We start from the raw sequence: 17179 nt of genomic DNA, 5'->3' as shown, positions 1-17179 counted from the left end.
AGATGAGAGAGAACCGAGTTGAGAATCGAATAGGAAAGATCAAGGGTGAGCAGCTGCCGTGTATAATACATCTCGTATGAGAACAGGTCACTAACAATCAAGGGCGCGAGACAATTAGCTTGTGGGCTTGTAGCCTTTTGATGGGGTCAGCTACGATTTTCTACTGGGTTCACGCCACTAAATTCTTGTACTTGTGTACTGTACGTAGTAGACAAAAGTCGTTGGGTTCAGCTGAACCCAACAACAATAAGCTGGCTCCGCCCCTGCTACTCACACATGGTCATGAAAGGGACAAGGTTGATGGAGAACCACCCGATAATGGCTTCCCCCTCCGGCAGAACTCCAAAACAGGGCTCAGATGGGATCTCTTCAGAACAAAGACTTGCGGCGGCGATAAAATTCTTCTAGACGTACGACAGATGGTTTACGTATTTATAGAAAATTACGACGGCAAAATTGGACTAAGGTGGTATCCAGGGGCCCCACAGGGTCAGGTGGCGCGGCCACTCTTTGGTCGCGCCATGTGTTCATGTGGGAGCCTCGTGGCTCCTCCCGTTGCTTCCCGAAGCTTTCAGTGTTTCTTGTTGCCCAAAGAAAAACGTGTTAAATCAACAACGTATTTTGATCTCGGTAGATATTGTTTTCCCGCTAAACCAAAAACAAGAAGAAAAGAGGAACTGACACTGGGCCTTAAATTAATAGGTTAGTCCGGAAAAATAATATGAATTGATATAAAAAGTATATGAAAGTGATAGCATAATTGCATTTAACAATAAAAAGTTACATATACATTTGAGAATTGTGACGTATCAGATTCGTCAAAAACTCAATCTACCAGATTTAGCTCCATCAGTATTTGCATATCGCCGGAAATTCTGAAATAAATTCAGGATAAATGCGAGCACCAGGACTTGAACCCTAGTGGACTGAGGATACCATTATCCATCTAACCATCCAACCATAAGTTGGTTCACGATTTTTGTTGTTGTTGTAAGAGTTATTTAGAGTGATCAACTCCTAGTTTTTCTCTCCCCCCCCCCCCCCCCCCCCTCTCTCTCTCTCTCAAAAAGCCCTGTGTAGATGATCGACTCCACTTTAGCCCTTAAAATAAGCATACGAAGTGTAAGAAAGAAAGCGAAGGTTTAAAACGCAAAAGCTACACGCTGCCAAGGAAGGACCGCGACCGCCCGATCCCGCGACAGACCATTCCGTTCCGGTGCCGGCGAGGCGACGACAGAGCGACAGAGCTGTCATTCCTCTTCCGGATGGCGTCGACGGCCGGGGTGGTCCTCTCCATCAAGGACTCCTTCCTCGCCCTCCCCACCAAGACCGGCGACAGGGTAATAATCGCCTTTCCCATCTCCGCCGCCTCATATAATCTCGCCCATCCTATGCTAGAAGATGAGGCCGGAGTCCATTCGTGCGTGCCTGCTCCAGTTATTCATGGATCGCACAACTGAGAGTAAAAAAGGTTACGATCAAAAGAAGGTTTGCATAAATTGGTGAAATTGGTCGATCGGTAGGAAAAGCCTGTTTCAGGGTGAGTCTTCAGGGGTTTGTGTGATTCTGTGTGCATGATCATATTGTTTCTTCTCTCAGCTTGTATTCTTCACTGCTCTGGAAAGCTGCAAGCTCTAGAATCTAGATCATAATAATGCATGATGATGATGATGATGTTTGCAATTTGGTCATGTTGTAGAGAAGAAGTCATATATATTTCTGGTAAGTTGTTCAACGCAGTTGTGATGTACAAATGACTCCTAATTTGTGTATCTTCTCAGGCTCTCGAAGAGGTTGAGAAAAACATCTCCTCGTTGCGGCAAGTGCTCTCTGGTGATGGAGAAGCAGGAGCGAATCAAGAGCAAGTCCTGCAAATAGCACTTGAAATTTGCAAGGAGGGCGTGCTTTCCCTCTTTGTTCAGAATCTGCCTTCCTTGGGTTGGGGAGTATGTCGTTTATCAACTAAATGTGTTCATCTCTGCTTTTTTATCTATTACTACCTCCGTCCCATATTAATTGACGCTCAAACGGATGTATCTAGATGGGGCAGAGCGAGCATTACTCAGGTACTGAACTCACTAGCTCTGAATTGCAGGTAAGAAAAGATTTGGTTATTTGCTGGTGCATTTTGCTTGGGCAGAAAGTTGATGAGAATTATTGCTGTGTGAAGTATATTGAAGATCACGTGGAGCTTTTAGATTTCCTAGTTGTTTGGCAAGTCATCTACTTCTCCAGTTAATTCCAGTTGGAACAGTGAACATGAATGCAGAGATAGTTTACAAGATATCCTCTGTTTGCATGTATATCAAATTGCTTTTCCTTACCATTATTTATTTTACTTGATTTCCTGTATCATTAATATGGACTTCTGTAATTGCCACTTTCCAAAGGGTCTTGCACTTGAAGCCTTGCAGTCCATGATTTAAATCTTCTGTGACAGTTTTCTAATAATAATTGCTTGGTATCTTTGTAAGCTTGATTGGTAAACTCTTGCAACAGCTACAAGAAGTCGGACCTTGCACTAAACTGTGGGATTATGGTGAGAGAATGCATAAAACATCCAACCCTTGCCAAGTAAGGCTTCAAAATTTTCATCTAGTTGGGACATTATTTTGTTTGGGACTACATGATATATGCACCTAACTTTTTCTTGGTAAATAAGTGCTGAGCTAATAAATGTAGCACAAGACATACGCTTAAAATAATATAACATGAAGAACAAGTTGATGCATTTTAATTTTCCCATGCTAGGAATCTTTGGCTATGTATGATTATGTGCATAAAAATCGATTGCAGTCGATAGCATTAACTACGAAAAAAAGATTTAACAACCATAAAGCTGTTTGCCTTAGATGCATTATTGCTCCTTTCTTCTGAAAAAATTGTAAAATACTTTAAATTTACTAATTCAAATTCAATATCTACCAGACACGTCCTTCTTTCTTCACCACAATTATTATGTTGTTATCCAGTTAGCCTTCGAAACAGCTTTGTCCCTCACATTTACCTTACCACAAAAGTATCTCGGTGAATCATTTTGTTCATCTCCGATGAAGTGGTTATTAACCATAATAGCACAACATATTCTGACATAGAAAATAGTTAGATAACTAGTTCATTTAACTTAGTTTAATTAATTTTGCACATATATGATTTTGTAGCGCCCTTTCAGATATATCTTGGAATCCAATAGCTTTGAGCTGTTTTTCGAGTATGTTGAGCTGCCGAACTTCGACATTGCTTCTGATGCTCTAAACACCTTCAAGGTAAATCCATATTTTCAGATTTATCTTTGTGTAAATTTACTCTTTATCAAATATTGAATGGTCGCTCTTGACAAGATGTTTGCAGGATTTGCTTACCAAACATGAAACTGTTGTCTCTGTGTACTTGAGCTCCCACTACGAACAGGTCACTCTCTTTTTCTGAAAAAATTCTGTGTTCATGCGATCAACATGAAACAACATCTCTTATTGTTGAGTTCATATTTTTGTATGCCATCATTGTCGGATTATTACCTCTCTGACTCTGCTTTCTGATTTTGTGATACACTTAAAGAGTTGCACTTTCATTGTTGCTTGCCCTGATGCCTACATAAATACTTTTACTACTCAGCAAAATCTGAGCCAGGTCACTATCCAGTGGCAGAGGCACGCAAGAATCTCCCCATGCAATTTTTTTCCCTCGCAAAGTTTTGCACAGCTGGGGGGCGGCAGCCTGTGAACCGAACGTAGCTCCGCCAACCAGATCACTAAACAGTTTAACATAGTGGATAGTTCCATTCCTCTTGTAACTAACACTGTAGAATATTTTGTTCAGTTCTTTGAACGGTACACAAGGATCTTAACATCAACTAACTATGTAACAAGGCGTCAGTCGGTGAAGGTCAGACTATGTTCAGATGCTCTAGCTAATCATCTCATTCACATGGAAAAGAAACTAAAATTGGTGTCTGTATTTTCAGTTCCTTTCAGAATTTCTATTGGAGCCTTCAAACTCTAAAATAATGAAGCGATACATTCAGGAAGTTCGTTTCCTAAATATTATGATTGGTCTACTGAAGGTATCAGTTATAGTATATACTTTACCGTTCATCTGGGAATTACGCGACTATGAGATAGCTTATGTTGGTTATTCAGTACTCTGTTTCTTGTTAAGTTTGTATCTAAATGCCTCACTAATATGATTTTTCTATGGATATTATGGAAATTAATAGATTGTAATATTATTTAGATTCCATTTCAGTAGTTGTTTTTCCACCTTGAACTTAATAAGACATAAAAGGTAGTCAGCGTTTTTCTAATGAGGAACTGGCAGTGATCTGCCTATATTAAAAAAAATGAGTTTTACAGAGTTAGCATTACAAGGCGAAAGGCCAATGGCCGCCCACAACGCACCCTGAAGCATAAGTAAACATACACTAATCAGACCCAGGGGGTGGTTCATTCTCACAGTCAGAGAAGGTCCTGCTTGATCAGGGGAAGAACTCCAGGACCTAGCAGTGTAGAATGCTCGAAGACGCGCATAAATGACTCTTAACCTGTATGAAACTATACATTTTGAGCGTAAAACAGCAAGGGGGGCATATGTACAAGCTTTTTTGGTAGCTACGTAGATTGGACTACAGAGAGTAACTACTTGATAACAGTATTTATAGGCTGCTAAGTTAAGGTCCATCATTGTAAATCTCAAGCACTATGTTACTCTTTTGAACTGGGCATATCTTCTATATGAGTGCGCAAGAGCTCCCTGCCCTCTTTACGAGGTTCTGTAAAAAAAAAGGTTCTGTCAAAAAAAAAACTGTCTTAAACACTCTTATCTCTTATGCAAAGGTTCCAGCAGTTCTCTGGAAGTTGAGACGTGAATATACATCTGAAAGGCTTCATTTATGAGAAACACAAGCTTGCAGCTTTTTTTGACGTTGATTAAATACATATTTTTTGCGTGAAAAGATTCTAAAAAATATTACTAATATTATGTGTGTACAGATCCTATCTATTTGTAGGAGTGTTACTACTAACCGGCATTTTTTTTAGGATTCAAGCAAAAATATCAAAATATGCGCCTTCCACGTTTTTAAGGTACCATCGTTATATAAGTGCACGTACGTTGTATTTCCTCGTCAAACAAATTCCTTCTAACAATTTCTGTTGGTCCATTTTCCTGTGCGGAATTAGGTGTTCGTTGCCAATCCAAACAAGCCTCCTGGTATTATTGAAGCTTTGCGAGACAATCGCAAGGAATTGTTGAAACTACTCCACAATCTTCCTGCAAGTAAAGGTAGTGCTGTGAAGTTTCCATCTTAGAGCCCATTACACACCAGCTTAAAATTGCAAAAGAAGGATGGAGTAGTCAGGAAACCCGCTTCTGGTTGTTCTGAGTTTAAACTTGAAGCCATGATGTCAACCACCACAAAAACTCGCGTATGTAATTTTTTTTTGTTCCATTTTACAGGCGAAGATGAACTTGACGAGGAGAGAGACCTGATCATTCACCGAATCGAGAAGTTGTAATGCTGATCACCTATCAGAAGTTCTGACTTGTTTGGCATATCAGAAGTTCAGAACAAACCTATCAAAAGTTCAGAACCAACACCCTGTAAGCCTCCAAGAGCTGCGTCAATTTGGAGGACATTGCAGTTCGGCGAAGGATGGTATAATAAAGTCACAATAAATAGATCTGTTATTCGTTCTTGAGTGAGCTTTTTTATGTGATTTTTTTTTGAGACAAAGCTTTTTTATATGATGTGTAGCATCAACGAAACTTGAGCCAAGAATATTATTGCCGGTACAATCCGGCCCAGTTTCTGTGACTTTCCCTCCTGGTGATCCCCCAAGTGATAATTCATCAACAAGAAAGAAAATCTGAAGTTACAGCAGAACGGAGAGCCTAGCTCAAAAATCGGTAAATAAAAAATAGCACACTGGTAGCAGAGAATGGCTTTGGAGAGGCGTAATTCAGCTAGCTCCGTTCTTGGCGCGCACCCTGGCGATTCAGGTGATCATCCCTCTACTTGGATGAGGCCAAGGCCTTGCGGACCCTGGAGCTCACCCTGATCTTCCCCTTTGTCTGCTGCGCCTTGTCCCCAGCCTTCGCGTCCGCTGCCGGCCTTCCAGCCATGACTGCCGGCGGTGGCACCGGTACCGGGATCCCCCCTGCCGCCTTCTCGGCAACCTTGCTCCTGGTTGCAGCGACGGTAGGAGTGCTCCCGAGGACCTGCCCAGGCTTGCCACCTCCCTTGGCAGCAGCCGGTTTCTGGGGCGCCGCTGGCACGATCGCCGGTGTCGCCGTAGGTGCGGGAGCTTTGCCTGCTGGAGACGGCGCCGGTGCACGTGCCGGCAATACAACCGGTGGCGGTGCACCACCGTGCGTCGTGGCAGGCGCTCCCCCGGGTACGCCGGTAGCGGCAGCTCCGCCGTCGTGGGGTTGGCCCGTGAGGCGGCGAAGAGGCCCGAAGACCGGCCGGGCGTGGAAGGCTCTCTGAAGCCTGCTACAGATGGTAGTCGGCGACTTGCCGTCGGCGGCCGGCTCCTTGTTGTTCATCTGCATCACTGCTGTACGAAGGACAGGACAAACTTCGGATGCAGCGAAGTGGAGAAAGAACTGTGCTTCATATATAGGCAAATGACATATACTCAGCTTCCCGGTGAAGGGAAAGAGATGGGGACGCATTTCGCTACATCTTCGCTTTCCGTCAGATGAGATGCTCCGCGCACGAACTCAACAGATGAGCCGACGAGAGACGGGTATCATATTCCTCGAGAATTCTAGACGGAAAGGCGCGCTTTGCCGCGCAGATGAACGGTCCTTAATAGTGTTGCGGATATAGACCACTAAATTTGGCTAGCTTTTGACTCGTTTTTTGTATGGACTTAATTGTGATGAATTTGCACTATATGATCAACGTACATGAACTTGAGGGGTAAGGAGTGTGATTGTTCAATAGGACATTTGAGGGGCCGTCCATCGCTCTTCAAGGTCACGTCTCACGCGTCCGCGGATGTTTAAGGGGTCGAATTTGGTTCGGCTATAGATGCTCTAAAGCAGATTGAGTAGTGGACCAGGAAAGCAAACGCGAAAGAAGGAAACAACGGAAGAAAGGGGGCAGAAAGATAAGACTGGGTTACGACCACCAGAATTGGCTGCTAGTGGGCCTAAAACGCTGCACCTACGAGGCACCCACTTACATGTGGGGCCACCAAAGTTGCCCAAAGCCTTGGGCCACCACATGCCAGCATTTTGTGGGAGCTTAACTCATGACTATCTAGCATGTCATCGACTATCCCCTTCTTCTTCTACTTTTAAATGGAGACAAAAGATTTGCCTCGTATATTAATTAGCCTAAATGATAAGTGCCACATGTGTGGCACAAAGCAATATGATTCAAACGCCCTCATTATTATCTATTTTACCACATCAAACAGATGACACAGCGATTTTTTTTTGGTTTTTCGGACTTAAAAATATTTTATCTTTTAAATAAAAAATACGATTAAAAATCCATTTTCAACATTAAATCCGTCTCGACAAGATCTTCAAAACTAAATACAATATTAACATGTTTTGACTTTTTCTTGGGCCAAAAGTTGCCATGATTTTACACTGAAGTTGCCATAGTGTTTACACTAAAGTTGCCATGATATGTCCCATTTATTTTTTTCTTCTAGATTTAAAACTATTATTGTATTTCAACTACTTTTCACGACAAGTTTTATTAATTGATCATGGCAATTTTAGTAATTAACCACTGCAAATTTAACTCATGGATCATGGCAACTTTTAGTAATTCATGATGGCAAATTTAGTATTTTGACCATGAGAATTCTAGTATTTTGACCATGGAAAATATTTTTTGTATGAACCATGGCAATTTTTTGTGCATGTATCATGACAAATTTAAGTAATTCACCATGGCAATTTAAGTTTCTGGTTCATGGCAAATTTGAGCCATTGACCATGCATTTTAAAAATAACCGACGGATTCTTTTTAATTATGAACCATGTCAAAATTATTTCATGGATCATGGCAAATTTTAGTAATTCACCATGAAAAGTTTAGTTTTTTAATTTGTTTTTTTAACATGTCAAAATATCCTTTAAACGTAGAAGAAAAAGTAGTTGAAAGATATCATGGCAACTTCAGTATAAACACCATTGCAATTTATACGCAATAGACATGGCAACTTTGGACCGCCAAAAAATATTGTCGAAACATATCGATATGGGATCTGATTTTGAAGTTCTCGTCACGACGGATTTAGTGGTGAAAATGGATTTTCAATCAGATTTGTCATTTAAGAGATAAAACATTTGAAAGTTTGAAAAACCCAAAAGATCCCTGCTGACATCATTTGTTGTCTTCCCTGTTTGCACGCATGCCGAAAAAAAATAAAAAGACTGACGTGTCATAATGGGTGGCTAGAAGGCCATGTGGCCCGAGCTCCTTCAGCCCACACGTGTGACGCTTATCATGGTCCTTAATTAAGGTAAGAAGAGTTCTACAAATATCCCATAAACGCCACATGAAAATTACTCTCGCGATACAATTTTTCCTAGGTTTTTTTCCTACGGTGGACCATAACCCTGCCTCGTTCAAGATGATGTCGCGCAAGATTGATGGTGGAGCACTCTTGTAGCGGAAAATACGAGTTTCTCTCATTCTATAAGAGTCCAAGAGACGAGCATGGTGAGGGAGGCCAAGGCCTTTCTATTGTGGTTGTTCGTGCTTAACTCTTTGACCACTATTTTTTGACGAATTCCTCAAGATGCCATGCGAAAGTATCCATCTGTGACAGCCCAAGATTTTCTATCACAAATTTGCAAAGCCTCAGGGTGTACCAGCATTTGTAGAAAAGGTGTGCCCTAGATTCTTGCACCCTCTTGCAAAGGGGCGAAGACCACAATTTTCTCAACCCCTCTTTTCCAACGTATCGGCGGTCCAAATCCGGTCTTGCAAAGGCAAGGCAACCAAGCGAAGAACTTGACTTTTGGAGGTGCCCAAGCCTTCCAAATCATGCGGTCCAAAGGAGATATGACCATGCCCAAGAATTGGGCCTTGTATACTGTGGCTGCCGAGTAAACATCATCGTTGGAGTGCTTCCACACTATTTCGTCCTCGGTGTGCACATCTAGGTGGAAGTCATGAACGAGCATCCAAAGAGTGAAGAACTCCCGGATGTGGTCAGCGGTGACAACTATGGAGGGATTGATCTTCGAAATCCAAGTGTTGTCCTTAAGGGCCTCACGTACCTTCCAAACATTTTCTCGTCGAGGCCTCAAAAATTAGAGGGGCGGTGTCCTTAGGCTTTCATCCAAGCTGCCAGGGGGAGCCCCAAAAGGGTGTTTCTGCCCCATCTTCAACCGTGATGGTGGTGGAAGCATAAATCAAGATCCTGTTCATCACATGGGTTTTCTAACCCCACCCACAATTTGGTCGGTTCTTTCCACTCATAACAAGGCCAACGAAGTCTTAATGTCTGCGCAAACTTGTCCGTTTTGAGCACCCCAAGTCCACCATACTGGGGGGGCATGGCCCTCCCTGTGTATGAAGTTTTCTTTCAGGGAGGGCATAGATAAGAGATAGTGAACTGTTTAGATCTCTACTCCTAATGTCTCAGTTGGTAGTCCGCGTTCCGGGTTTATTTTCGTCCCACCACTTTCGTCCGGTTTTTTTTCGTCCATTTTTTTTCGTAGGTTTTTTTTCGTCTGCTTTCACCACCTGTTTCACCCGAAAAAAACCCGACCCGCAGTTGTTCGCATCCTTCCTCTCGTCGCTCCTCGTCTCCACTCTCTCTCTCTCGTCTAAATCTCCGCCGCCCCTCCTCTGATTCTGGCCAACGCCATCCGGCTCTCGCGTCGGCCACCATGCGGACGAGGCGCAGCCGCAGACGCCGCCGCCGATCCGGGGACACGCCTCCGCGACGCCGGCAACCGCCGCCGCCGCCGTCGCGGATCACCAGGACGCCGCCCCCGCCGGTGCTTCGGATACGTCGCGGATCTGCAGCCCACCGTCTTTGCCCGCCTGCTGCCGCCCCTTCGCCCGACCTTCCTCCACCGGTGAGGCCTACCCACGTCCAGATTTTTCGTTCGTAGGTATCTGTATCTTCCTTTCCTTTTCCCACCCTCGCTTGATCTGGATTCAGAGGAGGGGTTGCTCTGTATGGCGGCGGCGTCAAGCGCCGGCAGCGTCACCTGGATCTCCTCGAGCCAGGGCCCTCCGCGCGGCAGCACCTTCCCCATCGCGCGCGATCTGTCCGCTCCGACGCACGGTGAGCGCACTGCCGCCGCCTTGTCACCGACGTCCTGATCCATCGGCGGCAACGGCGGCTCCTTCTGGCCGGATCAAGGCGCGGAGACCCGTGGGATCCCCTCCTTCGGCAGGACCTCCTCATCTGGTGAGATCCCCTTCCCATGTCTAATGCCTCAAACCGTTCGGAAAGCACCAGCAGGTTTTTTTACTGAGTAATTAATGTATTGAATGCAAGATTGCATTCTTGCACGGACAGAGAGTGGAACACCACCTTCAGTTTCTCATCTGATCCCACTTGTGGACTCCATGAATGAAGTAAGATAACAATCCATTGGTCAATTACATTGCCTCTTTAGATGGTTTTTAGTGGGCGTCAGACTTGGTTTAGATGGCTTTTGTTGTGAAAGAAAACTTATCTTTCTAAAGACTGTACTCTGAATCTTACATCTCATACTTGAATTTTTTTTTGCATAATTTTTTTAGGCCTGATGTGTATCCAACGGCATGGGAGATTAAAGATTTTCATGAGACTGACGATTGTGATTTTGGCCCTGTACTGAATAATTTTGTGAGCGACTGGGTGATGATGATTACAAGCCAGGTAACCGAAAGAGTCCTTCGGCCGCTGGCTAGCTAGCTGTTCTTATCTTACTATTATATGTCTTCCTCAGTATTGATTTGTGAGTTATTTCTTTTTTCGAACTATGCAGGAGGACTGCATGTGATGAGTTAAGGCACAAGAACTACGACCATTTTAGCTCCAGCAGTAAGTACACAACTAATCAACAATGCATTTTCACGACCCAGACTTCTGCATTCTGACTGACAGGCTCGCTGGCACAGCCACATAATCTCATGCATTCAAATTGCTAGCTACACGAAATACGCCCAGATCTACGAGTAGGAATCCAAGGTAACACTTATTGCTTACAAGTATTTACTTCATTTTTCTTCTTGTAAAAAGAGAATGCAAGCTGAAATATAAAGTCTGCAGATTCCTCATGTATGTTCAATTTCCAGAATAGGAAGAACCATACCAACAACATACATACATATTACAGTTCTGCATTTTAAATTTGAAGGCCAACGCAAAGCCCGATCGATGTAATTGGAGGTGAATGTTTGTTTTCTTGCTTGTATTTAATCTTAGAAAACAGAATCTCATCAAGTGAAAATCCGCAGGCATTGCAGTCCAATTGTTCTAGGGATTGGAACCAGACGTGTGACTGAATACTGCTTGGAAGATGTGATTCTGCAAAGTTGAGGAAGTTGAGGAAGTATGGACTCAGATCCTTTAAGGGTTTGTTTCCATACTGTGGGGCAGCAGGATCTGAGTCCCACTATGAGGGATCAACCTTCATAGATCAGCTACCGGCGTCATACTGCCCCCACAAGGTAAACCCGCCATTTATCTGGGGTCCCAAATTGCAGTGTTTGTCTCTCTTCATTTGTTATTAGTCTCTGCGATTTCATTCTTTAGCATCTGATGTGGTAGACCGTTTAATCAAGTTTCGTGGACAGTCTAGCTCATGTGTTTGTGATCTAAGTGGTGCCACATGTTTCTTCATGAAGCCTCACAAGAAAGTTAGATTCTTCTCCATATCTTCAAATTGGTTGTTTATTGATGAGCTAGGTTGACTTGAGCCGTCTTCTGCAAGTGCTCAATTGCAACCTTAAAACCAGTCGCAAAATTGTTTTGGTCCATGTACGACTTAAATAACCTACTGTGTATTTAACTATTGATGTGTATACGCAATTATTTACTTCTATATACGGATATCTTCGTTACATAAAAAAAGTTACGGTGTACTAATTGGTAAGTAAATAAATTTAAAATAGTCAGTATGATAGTTCTTCTCTCCTCAAGTCTCAGATCTATTTAGACCTATTTTGTTTTTGTACTGACTCTTGAATTTTCTGCTTTCTATTTCCGAACCCTTTTGATATGTTCCTTACTCTTGATTTCAGCCTTTTAAGGTATGTTCTTCTTCAGGGATTGCAGAGAGCATGGACCACCGTATGGAAGAAGGAGATGCCATCCTTGACTATCGTTGTCTTTGGTGTGTTGCTGCCATTTTTCTAATTCTTGCACTACAGAGACCTTAGTCTATCCATGTAGGTCATGCCTTCTGATCAGTCTTTTGACTCTTATGTACGTGTGTGCTCTTGCATTACTTAATAGATCTTGTTGTATACGATGATCCATTGTCAGTTATACAAAGGTTCTGATTTTAAAATTTTGTAATGTTCAGTTTAGATTTAATTTTATTCCACCTCATTTTGAATGGACAACGTGTGTGTTGTTTAAACGATCACATGTGAAATTCATAGGCATTGTGAGGGCATGGAGAAAGGATTCGATTTTTGAATCTTTTTTTCAGGGTTCAGAGCTATTACCTGCTACACCTACACACATGGAAAACTTAAACTTAGCAGTCCAAAATTAAGCAGCAAACTTTATTGCCAGTCATCTGAAAATTCAGTGACAACTGCTGACACATGAGCTTCATTTTTTAGTAGAGTAAGTAGATGATGCAGATGACAGTTCTACCTCTCTGACAGAAACACGAACTTTCTGACCAAGGGCATACCTACAGGACAGCAGGAAGTCCTAAGGCACGCATCACACATTCACAAAAGATATGGAGCTGATATTTTAGATTAGTCTGAAGCTTTGAACCTTACCAACGCCCGTGATTTGACTCTTGGTGCTTGTGAAGTCTGAATGAAGTACCAGCAGCCAATCTATGAATGATTTCTCATAGTATGTTACATGCTCTGATGTGATTTATGGCAGTTGTGTTCATCGTTTAACCGATCTAGCAATCTATCTTCAGTTCGCTCGAATTGTTTCTTGTTTTGTGGTTACATCTTACATGCATGGTTTGTAGAAGTAAGGGTCCATCTAGCAATCTATTTTCAGTTAGCTAACTACTCCCTCCGTTCCGATTTACTCGTAACCACGACGAGTAAATCGGAACGGAGGGAGTAGAAGAGAATGGTATTATTATTCTTAATTTCCTATATTAAAGAAGTATGTTGCCAGCAACCTACTCGGGTCCTCCCTGTGCACATCTGGTGGTGGCTCCTCCTTCTGCTTCTTCATGTGCAGATCTATTGGTGGCTCCTCCTACCCTCCACAGATCTTTATATTTTGCCACTGCTAAAGGTACATGCCTTCATCCTAGAAGAGCCTGATTTTTCTTTTGATTGCATACATCATTAGCTTGCCAGTTTAATAGTCAAATAGGAAATCAAATTCTTCCTAAGATCATGAACGGATTTTCTATAGTTTGGTTGCAAACTTAATGAACCGGTTCCTCAACATTCCAGATTGTGATGATAAGGTTCACAGGAGATGCAAGTACGTCTTCTGTCCAGAAAGGATAAATTGGTGTCCGATTTGACCACAAGCATATGATCGTTGCTCCACAAGGTTGTACTTTGATAAGGTGTGATGCTCTTTTTTGTGTAAGTTTGCCGAGGAGCAGGTCGTGCGCTGCCGCAGGGACGGGAGAGCCGGCGCCGGCTCCAAGTACGCCATCGTCCAAGTTGCGCTTGGGCTTCCCTCCAGCAGGTCCACACCGTATCTTAGGTCGTGATCGGGCTGACAGCGGTTTGGCCACTACACTCGACCATGTGCTCTGCTGACCTCGATGCCCATATTTTCCTAGACACCATGTCACGAGTACCTACCTCACAGGCTGAACTGATGGATGTTGGTATTTTGATCTTGCTATGTCAAATAGTACGACGTAATCTATGGAGCTGAAGCTATAGCTAGATCTTGATCTTACTGTCATATCCGTGTCAAGCACAAGCCGACGCCTCTATTTCCGGTGAGGCCAACCATCTAAAATACCTCCTCCATCTTAAATCCATTGATATACTTTTTTGTTACAGGCTTTTTATATATAGATATTAGAATTGGCACTATTTGGAAGTATCACTTAACTGTTGGACCCTTTTTGCAGTATACATCTTGGCTGGCCTCAACATATAGTTTTTTCTCAAATTATGGGTTTTCTTCTTCTCTCTGTTCATGCATGGTTTGCTTCTGGTGATCCGTAATGTCAGTGGTGTTGCTGCTTCTAACTTCTACTGATCCATAACAAGTGCATACTATTTCGTTTGGATAGATCTTTATATATTTCACATTTAGCAGAAAAGTTTAGTATGTGAACAGATGGTACTATTGCGGATTCTTTAACCTTTTCATGTCTGATGGCATGAACTTATCCATAGTAGGTACATGCAAAGGAACTTGACAAGAGAACAATACTCTTTTGAACAAGGCTAATTTGTTACCTTTAAATATCAGGTCCACACCACACACACACACACCGTAAAAGAGAGATTTATATGTATCTTTTGCAGGATTGACAGCACACGATGAGAAGAAGACATGGTTTACCTCAGAGCTGGGGACTACAGAGGATAGCGTCTTCGTGGATTCAGATAAGAATAATATTGTAAGAGGGCAAGGTATCATGTATACAATCAAGCATTGCAAAGGACTAGCTACTGCCTTGTTTATTTGTTTTATGATTGCCCAAAATTTTCTTACTAGAATTTTGAGAAGTTTGGCCATCGGTTCTACTGCTTGGTCATTTTGTATATCATGTTGCAGTCTTTCTTTTAATACAAGGTAATATTATACCATCCATGTACTTTTGTGTTTGTTGTCCTGTACATGGTGACTAATTTTCATATACATTTTGTTTCATATTAACCATGAATATGTTTTTTTATGCATGTACCCTACAACTGGGTTATTATATGTGTGTGAAGTTTTTTTCCTTTTCACTTGATTACCATCTTTGGGCTGAGACTTTATAAATTATTGCAAGTATGTTGAGAGTGTGTTAGAAACTAAGGGCAATCCTAATTGGATATGTCCAGTTCGACATGGCATTTGCAATTGCAGTATCCGTAGAACTAAGAAAGGACCGTTCCAACTGGCAATGAGTATTGGAAAGTATAAATACTACATTACATATGGTTTCAGAAGTATAATAACAAGCTCATTGCTCATATGGTTTCTGAAGTAGAAAACATCTATACCCTTTGATGTTTGAAGTGGAAATGTATCCATGACTGTTAGTTGTTGTTGTCAACGATTTTTTTTGGAAAAGAATTAATAAAGCCATTTTTGTTGAAGAATAACTGGGGGGTAGCACCCAACCGGTTTGTAATATTACTCGCAGGACGATATATTTTCATCGAACTGATAAAAACAACTAGATAAAGAGCTAAAACAAAAATATGGGGGACTGGTCAACATGCTAGGTCAGAGCAAAGCAAAAACCCGTATAAATGAGTCCCAAGGAGCAAAGATCATTATGTAGAATAGAATATTTTTGCTCCATGAAACCTTTCCTGGGCTCCATAAATTGTGTTTTTGTGCTCATGCTTGTGCATATTCTATAATTTTGATTCGTTGTTCAGGCATTTGGAGTTCACAGTTATCTAAGTTTCTCTTATGTGTGTTTTCGAAGAATTTGGTACTTTAGAGTTTTCTATTATATTATCTTTGAATCTACTTAGAATAGATTAGTGGTATGATATAGTGAAGTAATCTAATTCAATTTCCTTTTTCATTGCAACCACTTAATTTCAATCGGGTCAAAATAAAAAAAATCATAGACAATTTTTTTCAGCCATAAGTAGAACACCAGAGCTAATTGATACACCATTTTGAAAATTGATACACTGTTGCAGGGAGAGCAGTGCACGCAGCGGTGGTCAAGGGCTTAGTGCCTGTTGACCTCGTCCGTGGCCGCTGTTGGTTGGTGAAGGAGGCATGCATGAGGTGGTGCAAGGGCATGCTGGTGACGGAGTCGCGCATCATGAGGCCGGGTGAGTAACGCTCGGGAACTGCCGGGCGCTCAGATTGACGCGGGATGGGGTTGGCGCGGTGAGTCAAGGAGGAGGATGTAGTTATGGGGGAGGGAGTGATGACGGAGGGGCTTCGATGGCCCGACGAGACCCTACATCATAATCAAGGAGGACCCTACATCTAAAGGAAACAGAGCAGTCTATATCATTAGTCTATTACTGGATTTCTAGAAGAAGGAAAAAGGGAGAAATGGTTGTTTCTGCTACTCTACATTTGCTTTAAAATTGGTGTACATATATCAAGAAGAACTTGGTTGCAAAAGTGATCAAACATAACATTCAACACAAACACATTGGTTTTGTAATTAAATGCCTAAGATCTTATAATTTTGAATTAAATTGTTTGATTATACAATCAGTTCACATTATTTGGTGTAGCATGCTGTTTAACATTTTAGAGTTCCATCCTTTTTAGTAACAAAATAATGACGAACTCATATTAGTGGATCCATAAAAGTGTATGATATTAGTTTGACGAGGTTATATAGCAAGGCAATTCTTGTTTGACGAGAATAATGAAAAACGAAGCAGCAAAAGAAGATAAATTTGGAAAGAAGGGATAATTTTTCGCTCGAGGGTGGGGCTGTAAGGAATCTGTGGCATGAGTAAACAAAACCATCTTGGTCGCCATATAGAAAAACATCTTGGTTGCCTCTTCTCTATCTCGCCCATTTTGTTGCCTGGCATGGAAGAGAGGAGGAAGAGCTGAGGAGCGTGGTGGCCTCTGGCTGTTGCCCTGGAAAAGGCAAAGGCCATGGCACGACTGCCCGTCGCAATGCCGCTGCTCCTTGCGTGCTTGTTTCCCTCCTTACACCCCCATGTCCAACTCGATCTTCGGCTGCCGCAACGCCGTAGATGACCAAGTCTAGCGCCCGTGCCCGCGCCCGCCGCCCTCTTGTGAATGGCCAACTGATGGCCGAAGGTGGGGAAGGCTTCGATAGTATGATAGTATGATGTTTGTTAGCTGATTGTCAAGAAAAAGATGTGAGTTAGTTGAGACGGCCTTATTCTTGGTTATTTTAGCTCCATGAG

At 42.4% G+C, this 17179-nt stretch overlaps 2 protein-coding genes across 2 annotated transcripts; one reads left to right on the top strand and one right to left on the bottom strand.

Annotated features, from left to right (window-relative positions):
• The first annotated feature begins 1154 nt into the window (after nt 1-1154).
• Nucleotides 1155-5807, top strand: LOC109743905 (uncharacterized). The gene is made up of 11 exons (XM_020302992.3): nt 1155-1340; nt 1782-1946; nt 2096-2214; nt 2500-2574; nt 3173-3266; nt 3352-3411; nt 3820-3885; nt 3965-4063; nt 5037-5081; nt 5178-5280; nt 5455-5807. Exons 1-11 carry the CDS (start codon nt 1266-1268, stop codon nt 5511-5513), a joined length of 960 nt encoding a protein of 319 aa, XP_020158581.1. The 5' UTR covers nt 1155-1265; the 3' UTR covers nt 5514-5807.
• An 18-nt stretch (nt 5808-5825) lies between these two features.
• Nucleotides 5826-6695, bottom strand: LOC109743906 (uncharacterized). The gene has a single exon (XM_020302995.4). It carries the CDS (start codon nt 6670-6672, stop codon nt 6010-6012), a length of 663 nt encoding a protein of 220 aa, XP_020158584.2. The 5' UTR covers nt 6673-6695; the 3' UTR covers nt 5826-6009.
• Nucleotides 6696-17179: the final 10484 nt, after the last annotated feature.

This window comes from Aegilops tauschii, chromosome 3 (genome assembly GCF_002575655.3).
Source record: "Aegilops tauschii subsp. strangulata cultivar AL8/78 chromosome 3, Aet v6.0, whole genome shotgun sequence".
Classification (NCBI taxonomy): domain Eukaryota; kingdom Viridiplantae; phylum Streptophyta; class Magnoliopsida; order Poales; family Poaceae; genus Aegilops; species Aegilops tauschii.
The sequence above is the reverse complement of the archived record's forward strand: the minus strand, read 5'-3'. Positions and strand labels throughout refer to the sequence as shown.